Below are 22,635 nucleotides of genomic sequence, written 5' to 3' on the forward strand. Positions count from 1 at the left end.
AGCGGAGACTTGGGTGTCACTGTATTGTTCTAGATCCTGGTTCCTCTACTCGCTGGCTTTGTGAACTGGGAGAAGTTACATAATTTCTCTGTGCTTCAATTTTGCCATCTTGAAAATGAGGCTAATAACAGTACCTACCTCACAGCGCTGTGGTGAGATTAAAAGAAGATAATACATGTAAAGTCCTTGGAATAGTATTGGACACATGGTAAAAACTGGATAAAGTTTAGCTATTATCATTAAACAAATAAGTAATAAAAGTAATATATTAAACCATTTAAAGTAAATTAAATATATATATACCTATGTTTACTTTCCTTACTATTTTTTCAGTAATAAGTCAACATCAGTTTAGAAAGATTAACTCACTTGCCCACAGCCACATGGCTGGCAAGTGGAGAAGGCGCTTTGACTCCTGAACCCACGTTTTGTGGGGGTAGATGGCTCGTGGTAAACAGTAGTGGCAGATAACTCTAATGGACAGAGGGATGCTGGGTTACAGAAGCCTTGAACTCATTCATTCAGTAGGTCTCATATCTCTACTGTGTTAACATGCGATGAGGCAGTGATGCCAACAGGTGGAGGGTGGGCAGGCAGCTGAGAAGGGTACAGCGCACTAGACACGAATGTATAAGCCCTTACTCCCTAAGTGAAGGCCAAGACCTACATAAAAAGTGAAATTGCATGGCAAGGTGGTGATATGAGTGTTGTTATGAAGCATTCTATGCCAGGACAAAAAAATAATTGAATGGGATCTTACAGCCCGTGATGAGGGAAGTGTCTGTGCAATTGCCGTACTTAGAGAGATTCACTGGGTGGAGGTGTAGAAGATGGGTGACAGGGATACCAGTTAGTGTCATTTCACAGCGTGATGGGGGATTGATAAAAGGTTTAAGAAGGTAGTGGCGGGAACAGCAAAGAATATTCCGAAAGAAAAATTGTCAGGGTTTGGTAGAGGAGAAAAAGAATGACTGGATATGGATGGAGACTGGAGAAGAGAAGTTGATTAGGGAAAGTGAGAGGCAACATTCCTGGCTTTTTCTGTGGGATCGGGAATGTCGTCAGTGCATTTGTTTGCCTCTGAATCCCATTTTGGGGGATAAACACAAACTTTACATATTTGAAATGTCTTTCATTATCTTAGTAATACTCATGTTTTCAGATTATGTCACCTAATTTATTTACCGGCCTAACCTTTTGACATTTCGTTTCAGTTGTTTGAGCTTCTCAATTTCTTGGCAGAGAATTTCATCTTCTCCTACATGGGACTGACACTGTTCACTTTCCAGAACCATGTCTTCAACCCAACATTTGTAGTAGGGGCATTTGTATCCTTTATTGTGTGTTCTATTTTTTAAACTTTACTTTGAAAATTGAGATTCACATGTGTTTTCTGGAGGGGTGGTTGATAAAAATACACTTAAATATATAAAATTTTCCTCTGAGTACAAGTAAGGATCGTCACTCTTTTTTTCTGCTGTTTAGTTTCATTTTCATTTATTGTACACATAACATTGATAGATTGAAATGACAGGAAAAAGTCTCCTACCATTCTGCCAGTGCAAAAAGAGAAAACCGTTTGGCCTCTCTTACTGAAGGGAAGAAAGAGTAGATACTGGGGAGCAGCACAGTCTGTGCCACAGGGCAGCAGTAGAAAGTGGATGGAAGGCTGCTTCTGTCTGAGTCTTCAAAATCCAGGTGAAAGTGAGAAGCTGAGTACATGAGGGGGAGCAATCAATATTATCAGCCTTGTGAGAAGACAGGAGGAAATGAAATAGAGAACATGTGGGGAAGGTTTGGCCTTCAGTGGGAGGAGGCATAACTCCACTGTGGTTCCAGGAAAGGATAGGTTATGTAGAGATGAAGGCACATTTGCAAGGCGGTATTCCTGACTGATAAGCTCTGTTTTCATCTGTTAAGTATGAGGTGAAATTGTCCGCTGAAAGTGAGATAGGAGCCGATGACCTGTCAGTAATCTATTATGTAACAAATTACCCTAAACTTTAGCAGCTTAAAATGGTAGCCATCTATTATCTCACAGTTTGACAGTCAGGATGCCAGGAGCAGTTTAGCTGGGCTTGTCAGGCTCAAGAATCTCTCAGGAGGTTGCAGTCACTCTCTGGGCTGGGGCTGTGCTCTCTGCAGACTTGAGCTGCAGAATCCACCCCAAGCTCAAACATACATGGCTGTTAGCTAGAGGCTTCAGTTCTATTTATGTGATGCTCTCCATGGGGCAGCTCGCAGCATTGCTTCCCCCAGAGGGAATGAGCTGAGAGCCCTGAGATAGAAGCCAGAGTGCCTCTTACAACCTAATCTTAGAAGTGATGTACCATCATCTCTTCTGCTGTATTCTGTTGGTCACACAGATGAACCCTGGTGAAGTGTGACCAGGGACTTCACAAGGCTGTGAATACTTGCAGGCAGGGATCACTGAGGACCATCTTGGCAGCTTGTTTCCACAGGTGACAGGAGTTTTGAGGGGAAGATTTAGAAATAGTTGTTACAGGGAATGAGTGAGTGACCAAAGAAATGCTATAGGATTGCGGAGCTGTATTAGGGACCTGTTTGAGTCTGACAAATAGGTATTAGCAGTGGAGTTGGTCTGCCCTGTTGTATGATTTCATCCTTAGCTGTGAGCATGGAGGAAAGAGATGGTTGGGTCCACAGAGAGGGGCCAATGAATGTCGGGTATTGGGGAGTATTACTAAGGTGTGGTTAGGAAGGGAAGTGAAGCAGGAAAAGGACTGACTGAAGGGAAAGTAGCAGAATCTTTGGACCAGAGGTCCCAGTAAGGTGGAAGAATTATCCAAGTGACATAGATGAATAGGAAACATGAAAAAAATTATGGTCAGAGTGAAGGATATTTAAGTTAGTGATTTTCAAAAGAAGTACTTTTAAAACCACCTCAGACTACAGCTTCTGCTGAAGAAATTAGCAGAAATACATATACACACATGTATATATACATGTGGGTGTGTGTATTCCTCACTCAAGGACATTTTTTTTCCTTGCTTTTAGAAATAGGATGGGAGAGAAACATCAATGTGGGAGAGAAATATCAATTGGCTGCCTCCTCTACATGCACCAACTGGGGATCAGTGTCTGGACAAGGGGTTGCACTCACCCACGCCCAGACTGGGAATTGAACCCATAATCTTCAGGTTACCAGACAATGCTCCAGCCTACTGAGCCACATGGGCCAGGGCTAGCAAAAATATTTTTGAAATTAAAATTCTAAGTACACTCTCTGTTAGAAAGTGAGCTACACTGCAGTGCTGTTCTGCAGTCTTAGTCTTCTGGGAATGAACCTCAAGCATACACACACACACACACACACGCACGCACGCACGCACGCACACACACACAAAAGGCCTATTAATAAAAGAAGAACGTTAGCCAGAAGACTCCTATGAGATTGGTAACTTCACACCTGCTGGTGTTTGAGAGATTTTTGAGCAGTCACGTGGCATGACCCACTATACTTAACTGGAAACAAGGCTAAATACTTTCTCTAGGCTTGTGAGTATTAGAAATTGAAGGTTCTGAATACAAAATCTTACCATGAAAATTGACCCTTGCCAGGGAGAGCTGTTCTCTTGCTGACTGTATTTCTTAGGATGTAGGTTTCATTTCATGTGACAAAGACCCAAATTCACTGAGGTTTAGACAAGATACAAGTTTATCAACGAGCATGTAGTGCTTGTGTGCAGTTTGTTTTGCCTTTAGTCACAGACGTTAGCCATTTCCAAAGGTATTGGGGTCAGCACTTGTTTCCCCGACTTTGTTTCACTTTTAATCTCAGATTTTCCTTTACATTCCTTTCAGAAAATTGGGGTGAAGATTATATTGTAACCCCTGAAATAAAAATTGTTATGTTAAAGCGTAAGTCTATAGATAGCAAACTGAAGGACAAGACACTAAATTTTTTGTGTTTGTTAAAACCATCTGAATTCCCATTAAGCCTTCCCTTTGAAGCAGGGTGGAAGTTACAGACTTGGAGGAACAGGAGGTACCTGAGCTGCCCTTCGTTCTGAGGGAACAGGGGCAAGTTTAGCCAGTGTTACTCTTCCTCCTACCAACATTGACAATTAAAATGCATTAACCTGTTACATTCATGATCTTAAGATTATACCAAAGAAGCTTTGCTTTTAAACACCTTTCTGTTCATCTCATACATTTTCTCTATGTGAGATCTGCACTGTTCAATTTGGTGGCAACTAACTACTTGTGAATACTTCATTTATTTAAGATGTTATTTATTGTTTAGAGAGAGGGGAAGGGAGAGAGAGAAACACTGATTAGTTGCCACTTGTATGTGCCCCGACTGGGGACCAAACCCACAACTCAGGGACATGCCTGGACTGGGAATTGAACTGGTGACCTTTCAGTTTGCAGGACAACATCCAATCCACTGAGCCACACTGGTTAGGGCCACTTGTGATTATTTGAATTTAAATTAATTTAAGTGAAATAAAATTTCAGTTTCTAGGTCACGCTAGCTACATTTCAGCATATTGGACAGTGCAGATATACAAAACTTTCATCATTGCAGAAAGTCTTATTTGTCAGCTCTGTGTTAGTGGAATCAAAAGACTTAGAAACGGCTTCCTAAGATAGCCTTTCACCATCTTTCATGTAAAGTCTAAATAATATTAACATGATAAGAAATTGTCCTTAACCTATTAATAATTTTAGATTGCTATTTTCTTGGGAAGAGCTGCCAATATTTACCCCTTGTCTCTCTTGCTTAATTTGGGCAGAAGAAGTAAGATTGGATCAAATTTTCAACACATGATGATGTTTGCTGGTAAGTTCTAACTCTCCCTCTCTTTCCCCACTCCAAGAAACTACTCACAATGCATATGCCAGCTTGATTTGAAATAGAAATGATATGCTGGTAATATAAGACTCCCTTAAACATTGAAGTGGCGACCTCCAATAGAAAAAATTATAACGTCCCATTTCCTTCTATGGGAATTTTTTCATTGTTCTGGTTCAGCAGTCTGTCACGCGTAGTAGAGAAGATAAAGATTTACGCACTTTCATACAGGAACCTGTATGTGAATGTGTATAGCAATTCTATTCATAACTGCCAAACTCTAGAAACAGCCCAGTTGTCTGTTCCAGTGGGTGACGGAATAAGCAAACTGAGGCACTCCCGTGCTATGGAATGCTTCTTGGCACTACAAGGAACAAACTGTCGGTACACACGCCAACATGGATGAACCTCGGAGGCATTATGCTGCATGAAGGAAGCTAGTCTCAAAAGGTCACATACTATACGCTTCCATTGTTATGACATTCTCAGAAAGACAAAAGCATAGTGATGCAGAAACGTAGGAATGGTGCCAGGGGGTTGGCAGGATGACAGGGAGCTTGGACTAAAAAGAGACTGAACAAAGGAATTGGGGCGGGTAATGAAACTGTTCTGTGTCTTGGTCATACACCTGTATGCATTTGTCAAAACTCATGGAACTATACACCAAAAAGAATGGGTTTTACTCAGCGGTGGGCAGGGCAGTGGAGAGCCATGGGGGGAAATTGGTACAACTGTAATAGAACAACAATGGAATTAAATTAAATGGAAAAAAAAATTCCCTTCAAAAATTGTTAAAAGATCAATGTATGTCAGCGTAGTCTACTAATTCTCTTTCCATTTATTTTTATATACTTATGTATTTGTGCCTGTCTTAAGTCCTCAGGATGCCGTATTTCTCTGACTTTGTGAAGCCCCCCTTGGTACTGAGTTACTAAAGGATTACCTCTTCCATTCCTTTTTAGGCCTTCGTGGTGCGATGGCATTTGCCTTGGCCATTCGAGATACTGCCACCTACGCGCGGCAAATGATGTTCAGCACCACACTTCTGATTGTGTTTTTTACTGTGTGGGTATTTGGTGGAGGTACCACCGCCATGCTGTCGTGCTTACATATAAGGTAAGTAGTGATTGGGGACCTCATTGTAATATTAGATTGTAGTTCCAGTTATTTTTCCTTTAAGCATGAGAAAATTTTAAACTTTGACAAATCTATAATGACAGATCTTAATGTTTTCCTTAAAAAAACTATACAGCATGTAGTACAGAAAAATGAAAAGTATGCAAAAGAAAAATAAAAACTGTCATTAATACTTTGAGGTATGTTTTTTCAGACTCCTTGTTATGCATTATATGTATTTTTTAACAAAAAGGGGCGATGCTACAGGTACTCCTGTGAACTGATTTTTAGATGTAATATAGCATGGGCACTTTTGTTAGTAAATATTGTTTTAATAGCTGTCTGTATCATAATTTATTTAACCAAATCTCTACCTTTGGACTTTTGTATCCCAGGAGTTTGCTATGCCATTAGCATTTGAGGATTTCACTAGTACTGTTACTATTAACAATGTGAACATTTGTAAATGCACGCATCACTGTGCATTTGTTTAATTATTTCCTTACAATGTGTTCCTTGAAGTGGAATTGTTTGGTCAAAGAATATGCATTTTTTTAAGGCTTTTGACCCATATCACCAGATTGGATTGAAATTTTTCTCCTTCTGTAGCATGTAAGACAATTCTGTTTATCCCAACCCTAAACAATATTAGACATTGTCATTATTTCTCATCTTTATGATCAGCACAGTTTGTGATCTGAAAATCCAAGGTTGAGATTGTGAGACTGTGCATCTTAGATGCACACTCATTAATGTATTCAGTTGGAAAGCTCCCTTCTATCGCAAGAGTGCCACATTGTTTCCATGGATACAGCAGCCTCTGTTGCTGAAAGCTTTGTACATTTTAGTCCTGTGTTTGGCTGAAACTTCATAGACCTTCAGAGCTACTGAGTTTCCAGAATGTAGGGTGCATTAGAGAAAACTGCATTTCACATTTTATAGAATCCATTCTCTGTTTTCTCATTTTTGTATGCCTTTCTTTTAACATTCTAAATACCAGCCAGCCCTAAGTCAGATTTTGAATGTGTTTACTCTTGTCTTTATCTCACTTTACTATTCAAATCCCTTTCTCATAATGTCTATGCTGTTACTACTGTATATTATCAAAAATACACAAGAATAAGAATAATGCTTGTATAACCCTGATTATTACTTCAGGGAGGATCTGGCATTTGTTCAGCACCCACTGTGTGCTGGGCATTGTGCTAAGAGCATCTTACACATTTATCTAAACAAGTGAGGCAATAGAGCCTTAATTTTTTTCTGAGTTGTTCAAGGCCATTATAGACATTTAGATGGTGTACAGAGGAACCTTATCAAAAAACGAGTGTGGTAAATTACAAGCTCTTCACTCAAGAGCTTGTAAGTGAAGACTCTCCCTTACTCTAAGAAAAGCCAAGTTAAATGTAAGGATCTTGGAAAAATAATACCCTTAACTAGAGTCTTAGTGTTTAAGTAAAATCAGTTCTCTTCTCTAACTGCCCTCCACACAAACCAAACAAAATATCCAGACTTACCCCACCCTAACCCCCCCCCAAATCCCCTACTCACAGAAACCTGGGTTTACCGCACCAGCTTTGCAAGCTCTTGGTCCCCATCTTGCCTGTACTGTAGCCTAGTTTGGCACTTAATTATATATATTACCTTATAACTCTTGTTGTTTTTCTTTTTTTAGGATTTTATGGATTTATTTTTAAGAGAGAGGGGAAGGGAGGGAGAAAGAGAGGGAGTGAAACATTGACGGGTGAGAGAGTCATCAATCGATTGCCTCTCACACACCTCCAACCAGGGACCGGGCCTCCAGCTGAGGTGTGTGTCCTGACTGGGAATTGAACCACTGACCTTTCTGTTTGTGGGATGACACCCAGCTCACTGAACTCCAACCAGTTGGGCTTATTGTTGTTTTTGTTTTGGGGTGTTTTTCTGAGCCTCTGCAAAGAGAGACTGGAATTTAAGTTTTACTTCTCAACTCCCAATTTGTCTAGTATAGTTTTGAGGAGGCTGATAATAAGTCCTTAAAGTTTAAGATTAATGCAAACTTAGACTTGACTTTGAATTTTTGTTTGTTAATTTTGAGTTTTGCTCCTTTCTTTACTAATTCTGTGATCTTGAGCAAGCCTTTTACCCCTTTTAAGCTAAACGCCTACAGTGCACAGAACAGCCCACAACAGAGAATGGTCTGGGCCAAAACGTCAGTAATGTGAAGGTTGAGACCCTGCTCTAGAGAGATACAGTGGTAGTAATGACAGAACAAATCCCTGGTTTCATCAAGTCTGTACTTTAGTGGGAGAAGACAGGCAATAAATTAATAATCAAATGAAAAGACAATTTTAGATGATATTAAATGCTATGATGAGAAATAAGTTACCGTGAGCATGATTGGGGATCAAATGTATTTTATAGGTAGAGATCAAGAGAGGTCTCTTTCTCCGTCTCAAGTTACATTTAAGCTCAGTCTACCTGAAGGACAGGTGTTGCCAGTTAAGCGGTGAGCAGGAAGAAGAGCCATCCAGGCAGAAGGGAAAGCATGTGCAAAGTCCAAGAGGCAGGAACAAAGTTGACCTCTTTAATGAACAGAAACAAAGGCCCACATAACTGGAATATACTCGCAGTGATTGAAGCGTAGGTAGAAAATGAGTTGGATAAAATCCTATAGGGGCAGAGGTCAGCAAATAGGTCCAGTAAAGGGGCAGATAGTAACTAGTTTAGGCTTTGCAGGCCATATGGTCTCTGTCTCAACTGCTCAATTCTAGTGTGAAAGCCCCACAGACTGTACATAAATCACTTCATGTGGTTGTGTTCCAACAAGACTTTATTCACAGAAACAAGAGGTGCACCAGATGTGACCCGTGGGCCATACTTTGTGGACCCGTGCTTTCAGGTCTTGTAGGATATGATAATGAGTTTGGATTTTAAAATCCAGTTGGAAATTTTGTAAGATTTAAAGCAAAGGAGTGACATGATTATTTTGTAGGATCACTCCAGCTATTATGGGGTCAGTGGATCCTCAGTGACTTAGAGCCAGCCAGCTAGCTATTCCTACACCCTTTCATAGTTTGTGACAGTCACATTTGGCTCCCTGTCATTTACTACACATATTCTGTACTTCTCTGTCTTTAAGCATTTGCTCCTATTGTTCCTCTGCCTGGGATTTTCTTTCACCCCCAAGAAAGGACACAGCTCAAGTGCCTCCTCTTTTCTGCCCTCTTCTTTTGTATCGGAACCACTCTTCCATGTGCATAACATTGGGTATCTTTATTACAGCTCTGATCTCAATTAGCCGTGCAATAATAAAATTGTTATAAGAGCTACCGCTTCATGTCAGTGGTATACTAGACACTGTTTTAAAATCTTCAGATACATTTTTCTTATTTCATCCTTGCAGCAACTCTGTCTGGTGGATATTAGCCCCACTTTTCAGGTGCTGAAAATCACAGTTTATTGGGCTACATAAGTTGACCAAGTTTACACAGTCAGAAAGGAGCTGAGGCCAGACTGAACCCAGCTCTCCATGATGGCAATGCTCTGGGGGGTTATGCTCTCATTCTGACTATTTCCCCCACCAGTCTCTGAGCTCCTTGATGGCAGGGGCCATGTCTAATTCATTTCTATGCCTTGTGCCTAGCGCAGTGCCTAACAGATAATCCATGTTCTCTAAAGGTTTATTACATTGAATTGGCTCTCGATAGTGTTCCATCTGAGTATTACAAATGGGCTCTCCCTAAGACCAGTAGGTGTCACTGTAGATGCACAAATATGGTTAGAGTTCAGTATGACTAAGAAGATACTGAACAGCTTTTGGCCATTTTAACAGAGAAGAAATGAGCCTTTCATGGAATTATAAATCTGGTCATACTAATTTGATTTCACATACTTGACTATGATTCACTTGCCTTTTAGATGAGAGCTTGTATCGTTTTCCTCCCTTCGGTGTTATTGGTATTCTGGGTCGCCACTGCTACAGCTTCTCACACTGCTACTTTTTCTTTGTTGCCTGTAGCAGTGACTTAATCGGTAAACATTTGAGCATGTATTGTGTGTCAGGTACTGTGCTAGACCCAGGGGATACAGAAAAGAATTGAGATACGGCCTTTACCCTCAAGGTGCTCACAGTCTATTTGGAGAGACTGACAGGTAAATAACTATACTCCGCTCAGTGTTACAGAAGAATCTTGAAAATGCTGTAAAAGCACAAAGGAAAAATGATTCTGCCTGAGGGGGGGGGTCATAGAATGGTTCATTTGGGACTCAAAAAAGGAGTAGAAAAAAATGAGGGATAGTGCATTTCAGATAGAGGGAATAGCATGAGCAAAGGCATGGAGGCGAGGGAGAATCAGGGATTTGGGAGAGGGATAGTCAGGTGTGGCTAATAGAGAGTATATATAATAGAATAAAGGGAAAGGTGTGCTGGAGTGGTAGGGCGCTAATTTGCAGAGAATCCTGAATGGCACGCAAAGGACTTGGCACCCAAAGGACTTTACAGTTGACCCTTTGGGTTATAAGCGCTCACAGAGTCTTTTGTCAAGGAAATCACCCAGTGAGTTCTATACTTTAGACAGCAAAATCTGGAGAGCTTGCAGCTGGAAAACTTTACATCCAGTTGCTACAGACCCCATGAGCCAGAACAAGGCCTCAGTGTGAGCAATTGGAATGGAAAGGAGATAGGATCCGAGAGACAGTTCAGAAAGAATGAACAGAGTTGGTGAGTGCTGCTGGTGTTGAAGAGACACAAGGGAGTCAAAGAAAACTTCTTCATAGTGAAGTTGTTCCCTGGGATATGGAAAGAAGGAATTCTGAGCAGATGAAAAAGAATTATCAAGAACCAAGGTTAATGTTTATCCATTAGCCTATGGGGGGAAAAAACAAACCTGTAATTGGACCCTCTCTTCAGTCATCACAACAGAATGTTACCATGAGAGCTGAGAGGTCCGAAAACACGAACTCCCTCCTGGAACTGCATTGTGCTGGCCTTGTTTTTGGAATTACCCAGTAGTTCTTTGCCAGGAACTGGGGCAATGCTGCTTTCCCTGACTCTGCTTATAATGAACTTATATTCAGAGAAGGAAGTGTTATTTTTCTGAAACTGGTAAGGGGGATTGCAGGAAGAGAATCAGTAGTAGATGCTGCTTGCCTGAAGATCCGAGTTGTTGCTAAGGAAAGTGGCAGGAGCCAAAAATTTAAATCAACGACCAGAGAGAAGCAAAACCACATTAACCATTCCATAGCTTCTGTGTTGGAGAAAAAATAGTTGCCTGACAATATACATATGTGAATAGACATTTTTTTTTTGGCTTCAAGATCTCATTTGCCTTTTGTGTTTCTCCTTTAGGGTTGGTGTTGATTCAGACCAAGAGCATTTGGTAAATATGTGTTTGTGTTGTCCCTGGCATTTCTGTTGAATGTACAGTTGTTTGGAAAGAAAACAATCTGCTGTAGACTTCCGGCCACCATTATTTAGATCCTGTCTTATTTGCATCAGTTTTTAACTGGCATCATTCCTGGCTTTTCTTACTCTGCAATAGAAGCACAACTGAATTTTAGACAGCATGTGGTTATCAAGGGTGACAGCTCTCATATCCGTGGGCCAACCTTGGCTTTGGCCGCAGAGAAGAGTAGTCCCAGAAGCGCTCCTGAGTTTTCAAGTGACTGCTCTGGGCACAGAGAGCCTTTTTCCACTTTGGTTTGCACATGAAGGCTTGTCTCTGATGTAAGCCTTCCAGCTGCTCTTCCTGTGTAACTTTCAAATTGGATGGCCAGCAGCTGCCCTTGAGAACTGCCTAGAAGCTTTGGAATCTTATGCCAGTCTTCCCTGCCTGCTCAAGAGAAAGCACGTTCTTACCCCACACCTCAGCCTTGCCCACATTTCCTCGCCTGCCTCCATGTGTTACTTTCTCAGTTGTTCCTCTGCACCTGAACCCGGTAACTGAGTGCAGTGGTAACTCAGTGCCTTCTCAAGACTGACCACTCTTTTCAGGCATTTTCCATCCACTTTTTAACGGTTTCTGAGCACCACTTGAATACGTGACTGTGTCCTAGATGTTAGATGGGAAATCAGAGAAATCTTTTTAAAGATGGGAAATGTCTCTTTCAAAACACAATTCTTTTCTTGTCTGAAACAAGCCCTGGTCTATTTGTCTTCAGGGTGTGGTTCAAAAAAAAACCCATTAATCAGGTTCATTTCCTAACTGCTAATTTTGTTAGCTGTTGAGTGATGAGTGTATATGTGATATAGTAAATTCTTGCCGCTTTTTTCATGAGAACCTTAAAGTATTACTCCATGGACTTGAAATACCTGAGCAAACCAGGCTGGATAAATTTCCACGATGCTGAGCTTCTTGGGTAGTTTCTAAGGGGGTAATAGCTCTTAATGCTTCCACCCCATGTCCAAACAAGAATAAAGTTATCAAACAGCTTACCAGACAAATGCTTGATCATTAATTTCATGAGTCTCCACCTGCTTTGTTACCTCTGTCATCACAGAGGAGAAATGGAAATGGAGTGACAGGGAGAGAGCCAGGTTGGTTAGTACCATCTGTGACAAACAGAAAAAAATAGCATTTTCCCCTTGTCTTCAAAACCCTGTGGGTGCCTTAGTTTGTTATATGGTTTACTTCATATTTTGAGCATCCACTGGGAAGCAAAGAGAAACAATAGAGTAAGTATGGGGCGGGGGCGGGGCAGGTTGGGTGTCCAGGTATTTATGTGGTGAGGTGATTGTGAAATCTATAGATTAATTGCTCCTCAAAAAGTGAGACACAAAAACCTATGCTTACTGATGTAAAAGGAAATATAGGTGTTTTTTGGCTCTTGTAAGCCCATGTAGTGTTTTCAAACATTTTTATCTTGTATATACATATTGAAAGGAAGATTCATTTATTTACAGGATGAGGAAAGGACCAAAACTCAGAATCTAAACTCGGTGCTCTTCCAAAATCACGGAACCATAGAGCACTCATACTAGAAAGGGCCTTTGATATTCTCTAACATCTCACGTTGCATGCGTGAAGATACTCAGATTCACAGAGGGAAAGGGACTTGCCCAGCTAGTTCATGACAGAGATGACATGAATCAGACCACCTAAGTGCCCCAATACATCGTGTGCCAAATTATAAATAAGGGCCCCACTTATGTTTCTGGAAGCTATTTTCAAAGAGGCCTACTTGCTGACTTTTTTTTCCTCCTAGCCAGTCTATGACTATGGAATTTCCCTACTTACTTTCATTTTGCTAATGTTCTCAAAACATAGTAGCAACTTTGAAAATTTCTAATGTTGGAGGGTACCTCATCCATAATTGGCTATATTTCTGATTCTGTCAAGAAATGACTCTAAATAAATGAGTTTTTATCTTTGTGTGTATACTGATTTGTTTGTTACTTGTTTGCAGGGTATACCTGAAAATGAAAGAAGAACTACCAAAGCAGAGAGTGCCTGGCTCTTCCGGATATGGTACAACTTTGATCATAAGTATCCTTAATTGAGAAAAATGGTAGTATGGACACAGACAATTACAATTTAATGGAACAGTTGTTTTGACCATTCTCTTTCTGAAGCAGAACATAAACCCTTTGATCTTCCCTTTCCCCTTCAGTGTACTAGAGAAGGTTATTAAATGAAACCCACCCAAATGAATTCTTTTGAAAACCCGTGATACCAGTGGCAACTGGTTGTTGCAGAAGCTGGCATATGAAAGAACGCGGCAGCACTTATGGTAGATTTTCTTCAATATATAGGTTTATTTATTGAGCAAATTTTAATATTTCTTGTCCTTTAGCTAATTTAGTGAATCCTGAAAAGGGTATTTGTTGGTTCTTGTCAGTGTGCTTGCTATAACAAAAGAAGAAAGGCTACCTTAGGAAAAAGCATGAGAATAAAATTAAAAATGCAGTAATGTTAGATACTGCAGTAGTCAGTGATATGCCTTTTTTTCTCTGACCTTTCCAAAGAGTAGCAGATTCTCTCCTCTGTTCAGAATGCCAGTGTTTCATTGTTTGCCAGGTTTCTTTCTTGTCCTATTGTAACAGTTTTTTCATAGCTATGTTTTGGGTCATGCTACAGTCTATAACCTGTTTAGATAATGCCTTTAAAAATATTTTTTCACTCACCATTAAAATTAGTTTATTTGAAAAGTGAACTATGAAAAGGGACCATGGAGTTCTTCCAGGCTGAGACTTACTAGTAAATGAATCAAAACCTAGTTTATATTCCGTTGAAGCAAATTTGGGACAACTACATAAAATTTTTTTCGAGACTTCCAGTCAAGATGAAGGTATAGGTAGACACGCTTTGCCTCCTCCTGCAACCGCAAAAAGAATTATAACTAAATATCAAAACAAATAACACCCAGAACTATCAGAAAATCAATTTTTTGGATTGGAAGCCGCCAACCAAGCATTTAAAGAGGCCACATTCATCCCCACAGTTGGGAGGGATGGAGATGGGGCAGAGAGGTGAGGAGACACCGTGCAGCATGGAGAGTCAGAGACCGAATGGCATAGATGGTCCCACATTCCTGTGTGGTAAATAAAAATCAGAAGGGATACCTTTGGAGCAAGTGATCCTAGCCCCAGGTCAGAGTACACAGTGCCGGGTTCTAGTGCCAGGAAGATAAATCCCTATAACTTTTGGCTGTAGAAACCAGTGGGGGTTAGGACAGCAGAAGAAACTGCTGGATATTTAGGAAACTCCATTTAAAGGGCCCGCATGGTCTTAAAACATATGCAAACCCACCCACTCTAGGATTCAGGGCAACAGCAGGAAGGGTGCCAGTTGTATGCAGGGAGTGGGTAAAGTGACTGGAAGTGGGCGAGTGCCCGGAAAACCCCCAGAAGCCAGCCAGTGGCACAGTCCCGTCTTGGAGCCCCCCACGCACAGAGCCACAAAGTGGTGAAATGTGGGTTGCCCCACTCTGAATTACCTAAGGCTCCACCCCACACAATTTAAAGGTGTCTTTTATAGGGAGTCAGAGCAGCTGTACCTAATACATAGAAACAAACACAGGGAGGATGCCAAATTGAGCTGACAAAGAAATAAGGCCCAACTGAAAGAACAGAACAAAACCCCAGAAAAAGAACTAAATGAAATGGAGATAGCCAATCCATCAGATGCAGAGTTCAAAACACTGGTAATCTGGATGCTCAAAGAACTCTTTGGGTATGGCAGCAACATAAAGGAAGAAATAAAGGTTACACTAAGTGAAACAAAGAAAAGTCTACAGGGAACCAACAGTAAAGGGAGGGAAGCTGGGATTCAAATCAACAATTTGGAACATGAGGAAGAAATAAACATTCAACCAGAACAGAAAGAAGAAACAAGTTTAAAACAAGAAAGGTATGAGAAGACTCTGGGACATCTTCAAAAGTACCAACATTCCTATCATCAGGGTGCCAGAAGGGGAAGAGCAAGAGCAAGAAATCGAAAACTTATTTGAAAAAATAATGAAAGAAAGCTTCCCTAATGTGATGAAGGAAATAGACATGCAAGTCCAGGAAGTACAGAGCTTCCCAAACAACTTGGACCCAAAGAGGACCACTCCAAAACACATCATAATTAAAATGCTAAGGTTGAAGAGAAAGAATCTTAAAAGCAGCAAGAGAAAAGCAGAGTTACCTACAAAAAGAGTACTTATAAGACCACCAGCTGATTTCTCAAAAGAAACTTGGCAAGCTAGAAGGTGCTGGAAAGAAGTATTCAACATGATGAAAGACAAGGGCCTACATCCAAGATTACTCTCTATCCAGCAAAGCTATCATTAGAATGGAAGGGCAGATAAAATGCTTCCCAGAAAAGGTAAAGCTAAAGGAGTTCATCCTCATCAAGCCATTAAATGGACTTATGTAAGAAAAAGAAGATCAAAACTAGGAACATTAAAAAGGCAACAAATTCACAACTATCAGCAACTGAATGTAAAAAACAAACAAACAACTAAGCAAACATCCAGAACAAGAACAGAATCATAGGTATGGAGATCATTCAGAAGGTTATCAGCTGGGCAGGGGAAGGGGGAGTATGGGGGAAAAGGTGCAGGGATTAAGCATGATTTGCAGGTAGAAAATAGACAGGGGGAGGCTAAGAACAGTATAGGAAACAGAGAAGCCAAAGAACTTACATGCACAAGCCATGGGCGTCAGCTAAGAGCGGGGAATTACTGGAGGGAAGGGGGTACCGGGTGGAGGGGAATGAAGGGAGAGAATTAGGACAAATGTAATAGCATAATCAATAAAATATACTTAATATTTTTCTTTGCTTTTGCTTTTCTGATCAAAGCCTTGCATATTTAAGAATGCATTTGACGCATTATTAGAATATACTACTTGCTATATTCTGTTGGCTAGATTTTTATGTTCACTTTTCACGATACTCAAAATTAAATTACCGTATGGCAACAAGAATGCATGCATATCTATGGTATTAAGACTTTCATTAGGGAGAGAAATCCTGACTCTTTAAAATTATTTATTGATTGTATCATTAGTTTTGGCTCCATTATCAGCATTTTGGGTATAAGCCACTTTCACATCTCTTGGGACATTCTCTTCCCTCTCATGTAACAAAACATTGTTTAGTGTTTCCTGTGTAAAATGTTACATGCATTTTCTGCATAATATATAAAGCAATTAAATGTTTAGCTTTAATAGATATTGCCAACCAGTTTTCCACAGTAGTTGTAACTGATTTATGCCCCTACCAGCAATTTAAGGGACTTCCAATTGTCCCACATGTCCATCAACACCTGGTATCTGTCAGCCTTTTAATTTTTAGCCATTTCAATGGGTGTGTAGTGATATCTCATGTAGTTTAGTTTGCATTTCTCTGATAACCCAGTGAAATCAAGCATCCTTTCATCTTGATCACTTCGATACCCTCTTTTATGAAGCGTATCTGTTCAGTTCTTTTGCCTATTGTGTGAGTTGTCTTGTCTAACTGATTTGAAGTTCTTTCTATATTCCTGAATTGAGATCTGTTAGTTATATGCACTGTGAATATCTTCTCCCAATATATAGCTCACCTTTTCATGTTCTTAATCCTCTCTTTTGAGGTACAGAAATTCTTCATTTTAATGAGGTTTATTTTATCTATCTGTTATGGTTAGTGCTTTTTGTATCTTAAGAAGTCTTTTATATCCCAAGTTAATGAAGATATTTTGCTGTTTTCTTCTAAAAGTATGATTGCTTTCTCTATCACATCTGAATTTGCTTATGGTGTGAGGTATGGTCAAGGCCTACTTTTTTTCTATGTGAGTGTTCAGTTTACCTCATACCCTGTATTTATTGAAAATACCATCTTTAATCCATTGTACTGCAGTGGAGCCTTTGTTGTAAATCACTGGGCCATGTAACTGGGAAGGTCTATTTCTGGGCTCTTTTCTATTTGTCTATTTTTATGTCAGTACCACACTTTTTTTTAGTTAATTTTATTTTTTTAATTACTTTTTTTTCTGCTTTGACTTTTTTATTTAAATTATTGTGTTTAATTACAGTTGTCTGCATTTTCTCCCCACCCCTCCCCCACACCCCAGCCAAACCCACCTCCCTCCCTTGCTTCCACCCTCCCCCTTGGTTTTGTCCATGTGTCCTTTATAGTAGTTCCTGAAAACCCTTCTCTCCACTGCCCCCTCCCCGCTCCCCTCTGGCTATTGTTAGATTGTTCTTAACAAACCCTCTTAATTATTATACTTGATATAAGTCTTGCTATCCAAGAGAAGATATCCTCTAGACTTACTATTCTTTAGTATTGCCTTGGCTATTTTAGGTCTGTTGCATTTTTGTCTAAATTTTAGAAGCCGCTTGTAATTTTCATACACACACTCACAAAAATGCACACTGGCAATTTTATAGGGTTTATATTAAATCTATGAATGAATTTGGAGAGAACTGACATCTTACTGAGTCTTCTAATCCATAAACCTTCATTTATTTAGACCTTTAATTTCCCTCATTAGTGTTTTGTAGTTTTCAGTAACAGGTTTTACACATCTACATTAGTTTTGTCCCGATGTTTTGATTTTTTTAAAATATTTTATTTATTTATCTTTAGAGGGGAAGGGAAGGAGAGAAGGAGAGAAATGTCAATGTATGGTTGCCTCTCGTGAGTCCCTGCTGGGAACTGGGCTGCAACCCACGCATGTGCCCTGACTGGGACTTGAACCACGATACTCTGGTTCGCAGGCCCGTGCTCAATCCACTGAGCTACACCAGCCAGGGCCTGATATTTTTTATTCCATTGCAAATGGTCTTTATTTTATTTTCTACTTATTTGTTGTATTTTAGGTATACAATTGTATTTTTAGATATTGACCTTGTATCCAGCACTCTGGTTAAGTTCACTTATTATTTCTAATTGTAGATTCTTTTTGATTTTCTATATATACAAACAAGTAAATAATCATGGTTTTTTTTTACAATGCTTTGTATTTTTTTATGTTTTATTATTCTGCCTGGATCTCCAGTACAATGTTGAATGTAAGTGATGATAGTGGACACTTTTGTCTTATTCCTGGCCTTGAGGACAAATTTTTCAATACTTTATTATTAACTTTGATAATTAGCTTTAGGTTTTTGAAATGTCCTTTTCAACTGAAGAATATTCTCTTGCCCTGGCTGGTGTGGTTCAGTGGATTGAGCTCCAGCCTGAGAACCAAAGGGTCACTGGTTCGATTCCCAGTCAGGGCACATGCGTGGGTTGTGGGCCAGGTCCCCAGTGGGGGGCACATGAGAGGCAACAACCATTGATGTTTCCCTCTCTTCCCCTATGTCAATAAATAAACAAAAATCTTTAAAAAAGAATATTCCCTCTATTTCTAGTCTGCGGAGAGGGTTTTTTTTTTCTCATGAACATATATTGGATATTATCAGATTTTTTGGTGCATCAATTGAGATGATTGTATATTTACTTTATTCTCCCATAATCTGTTACTGTGCTGATTTTCACTGATTATTTGAATATTAAACAAATCTTACTTTGTTAGAACAAACCTCATTTGGTCATGATATGTTTTGTGTATGTCACTGGATTTAATTTGCTATTATTTTTGTGTCTATTTTCCTTTTTTTAAAGATTTTATTTATTTTTAGAGAGAGTGGAAGGGAAGAAGAAAGAGAAGGGGAGAAACATTAATGTATGGTTGCCTCTCATTGCTTCCTACTGGGGACCTGACCCACGACCCACGCATGTGCCCTGACTGGGAATCAAACCAGTGACCCTTTGGTTCGCAGTCCACACTCAGTCCACTGAGCTACACCAGCCAGGGCTTTGTGTCTATTTTCATGAGAGATACTGCCTTGTGAATTTTTTCTTGTAATGTCAAGTTTCTATAATAAGATTATGCTGGCTTTATGAAATGAGTGTGGAAGAATTTTTCTGTTTTCCCATTTTCTGGAGAATTGGTGTTATTTCTTCCTTAAGTGCTAGGAAGATTTTATCAGTGAAGTCACTTGGGCCTCAAGAGTTTTACATAAGAAGGTTTTAAATTTCTTTTATAGATATAGGACTATTCAGATCTTCTTTTGTCAATGTTTGATGAATTTTGGTTTTTAAGGAATTTATTTTTGTAGAGTTAATCACCAAGACTTGTTAGCATTCATACTACCCTATTAGGTACTACTAGACTAAGACCTGGTAATTTCTGTACTTACTGCATTAGTAGAGTCCATTATGCCAGGTTTTCAGTGAATTTGTGTAGGCAGTTGTATAGTACTTTAACCTTTACTTAGAGTTCATAAATATAGGAATTTACAACATTTTCTCTGACTTCCTCATTTTTAATTGAGAACAGCCTGAAGCTATAATTTTAGAAAGTAGGGAATTGTGTCTTTCTCCCTTTCCCTACTTTTTCAGGTGATTCCTTGTTTGTATTCCTTCTGAGTATCATATATGGGGGTGGGCAAAAGTAGGTTTACAGTTTTAATACAAATAAATAATATAATAATAAATAATAATACAAGAATAAACTGTGTTTCATGTACTCACAACTATAAATCTACTTTTGCCTACCCCTGTATAGTATCATGTCTGTTTCTGTTTTTAATTTTTGGACAATGAATAAATAGTGAAATGAGGGTCCATGGTAGAAGAACTTGTGATACATAATTTTAAACAAATGTTTTTAGAATTGAATTTCCTTTGATACCAAAGTTTGAACTCATTTAAGAGGCCAGCTGAATTTACAATAAATGATTCAAACCATTTTATGACTATATTCTACTACTAGAATATTTCATCTCTTTTGGACCGTTAACCATTTTTTACTTTCTTTGTATCACTTTCAGTGCTAATTTGAGAGTGACTTTGTCTTCCTTTCAGTTTTAGTAAAATCAGAAAGGCAATATGATGTGGTGGAAAGGGCACAGTATTTGGATTCAGACCAATTCAGGGTTGAATATTGCTGCTTCATTGACTTAATTGTGTGACTTTAGGCGGATCCTGGGCCTCTCTGAACTTCAGTTTCCATATCTGTGAAGTGGAAATAATTATAAAATCTCCCTTTGCTGTCTCATTGACGTAATGAGACAGCATGTGAGGGTTCTTCACTGTCCTCTGAAATGGTCATTGCCCTGTGTAGGTGCTTGGTATCAGATGTGTTATTCTTTTAAATTCATGAAGAAAGGAATGCAGCTCTTCCTTAACCAGCACAGCTATCTGAAGCCTCTGCTGACACACAGTGGGCCTCCCCTCACGACAACGCTCCCTGCCTGCTGTGGACCCATTGCAAGATGCCTCACCAGCCCCCAGGCTTATGAAGTAAGTAGGTTGTATACAAAACCTAAGTTCTTTATTAAGTTAAATTTGTCTGCTCTGTAGTTGATATACTGGTTTTGTTCTGTTGTGCTTGCCTTTAAGGTGTGAAATCCATGAAAGGGAATATAAGCATATTTTGCTCAGCCAGAAAATAAACTGAAATCTGTAAATATAATTTGTAACTTTTGAAAACAGATCTAGAATAGTACCTCAGCTTACTGTTGGTGATTGTGGTAAATCTATTTCTGTGCTGGTTTTCATTTATTTGCAGTGTGTGGCCTGGGCTTGGCTAGTGTGTATGTGTGTGTGTGTGTCTGTGTGTGTCTGTGTGTGTCTGTGTATGTTTTAAATACAAATTCAGGTTGTCACAGTCATATTCAGAGGATTAATAAAACAATTTTTGATGTCCCTAAAGTACAACAGATGGTCTTTTACTTCACACTTACTATCTTTTGGACATTAGGAAAGCTTTTTCTAACCTGTTCCACATTGCTGGAAGGTGTGAGCATATTTAGATAAGCCATATTTTTTCTAGTTACCAACACATGATTGGTGATTTGGCAAATATTGCAACAAAGAAAGAAATGGCAAATGGTGACTGGCTTTTATTTTAAAATGTGAACATTTTAAAGTTCTTTCTAAAAACCCTTTTGCTTCTAACCCAACCCTTCAGAAATAATATGTGGTATCAAATAAAATGCCTATTTCAACAAAACCCACCAGTTTGGACTACTCTGATGCAACATCCTGAGTGGACAAGTGGGGCTGTGGTGAAGCAGTGCAGACATGCGCTCCCCCCAGTTTCCCACACCCTTCTGTGTGATGTGTTAGCCCAGACCCCACAGAGAACAGATGAGGAAGAGTAGACTCAGTGGGGGGTGGCACCTGGGTCAGGGAGGAGTACCTTCCAGCTTTGTGTTACATTGAGTGGTGCACATTTCTGACAGATTGCGCTGGGAGGGTGGGGTGAGTGGGAGGACACCCCATGTCGTCTCCTCTGTCCCTCCCACATTTCCCAAGCCCCTCTCTCAAACACAGTCTCCGTTCCCTCTGTGCCCTGTTAGCCCATGTGGCTCTGTGCATGGGGATGAGCCAACTCCGTTGGCAGGTCAGTGAGGCTCAGCTCTTGGATTTGAAATCCAGTCGGCCATCACCAAAAGCCAAGCATTCCACAAGCAGTGTGTGCCCTGTAGAATTAACCAAAATATAACATCACAGTCGTTTTCTAAGTGCTGCTATAACATAACAGCACAACTGAATGGTTTAACAACAGAATTTTATTGTCTCACAGGCTAGAGGCTAGAAGTCTGAGGTAAAGGTGTTGGCAAGGTTGGTTCCCTGGGGGCTGTGAGGGAGAATCTGTTCCATGCCTCCCTCGTGGGTTGTGGTAGTTTGCTGCCAAGCGTTGGCGTTCCTTGGCCTAGAGATGCATCACACAGATCTCTGTCTTCTCCCCCTCCCTCCCTCCCTATGTCTCTCCCTCTCCCTCCCTCTCCCTTTCCCTCTCTCTCTCTCTCTCTCCCTCTCCCTCTCCATCCGTCTCTGTGTGGCGTGTCCAGATTTTCCTTTTTTATAGGAACACCTACTCTTTTTAGTTATAAAAATATGCTGTGGCCAAATAATCAAACAGTATAGAATTCAAACAGTATAGTAATAAAAGTTGCCTTCCTTCTCCTACCTACATCCCTCAGAGGCGGTCTTTATTAAGGGTTTATTGTGAATAATTCATAATATATTTTACCTTCACAAACTTTTTTGTGTATATATGAGGGGGGACCCAAAGAAATCCTCAATTTATTTATAAAAATTGTGTATTTATTCTTACATGTTTAAACTTCTATCACATTCCCTGTATTCTCCATTTGATGCAATACACCTATCAAGATATTTTTTCCACTGCTCAAAACATTTTTTGAGCTTGTCAATCTTGATGCCTTTTAGTGCCTCTGCTGCTTTTTTTGTTGT

General features: G+C 39.8%; 1 protein-coding gene across 1 annotated transcript in view; it reads left to right on the forward strand.

The window, feature by feature from the left end:
- Window positions 1–22,635, forward strand: part of SLC9A6 (solute carrier family 9 member A6) — a 59,575-nt gene that overhangs the window by 32,244 nt on the left and 4,696 nt on the right. Inside the window, exons 10-15 of the mRNA XM_037038956.1 lie at window positions 1,215–1,328; window positions 4,696–4,807; window positions 5,782–5,935; window positions 11,265–11,295; window positions 13,322–13,401; window positions 20,568–20,673. Coding sequence (XP_036894851.1) covers window positions 1,215–1,328; window positions 4,696–4,807; window positions 5,782–5,935; window positions 11,265–11,295; window positions 13,322–13,401; window positions 20,568–20,673 — 597 coding nt within the window. The remainder of the gene's footprint in view (window positions 1–1,214; window positions 1,329–4,695; window positions 4,808–5,781; window positions 5,936–11,264; window positions 11,296–13,321; window positions 13,402–20,567; window positions 20,674–22,635) is intronic.

This window comes from Sturnira hondurensis, unplaced genomic scaffold, assembly GCF_014824575.4.
Source record: "Sturnira hondurensis isolate 20B ecotype Veracruz unplaced genomic scaffold, ASM1482457v3 Scaffold0024912, whole genome shotgun sequence".
Taxonomy (NCBI): domain Eukaryota; kingdom Metazoa; phylum Chordata; class Mammalia; order Chiroptera; family Phyllostomidae; genus Sturnira; species Sturnira hondurensis.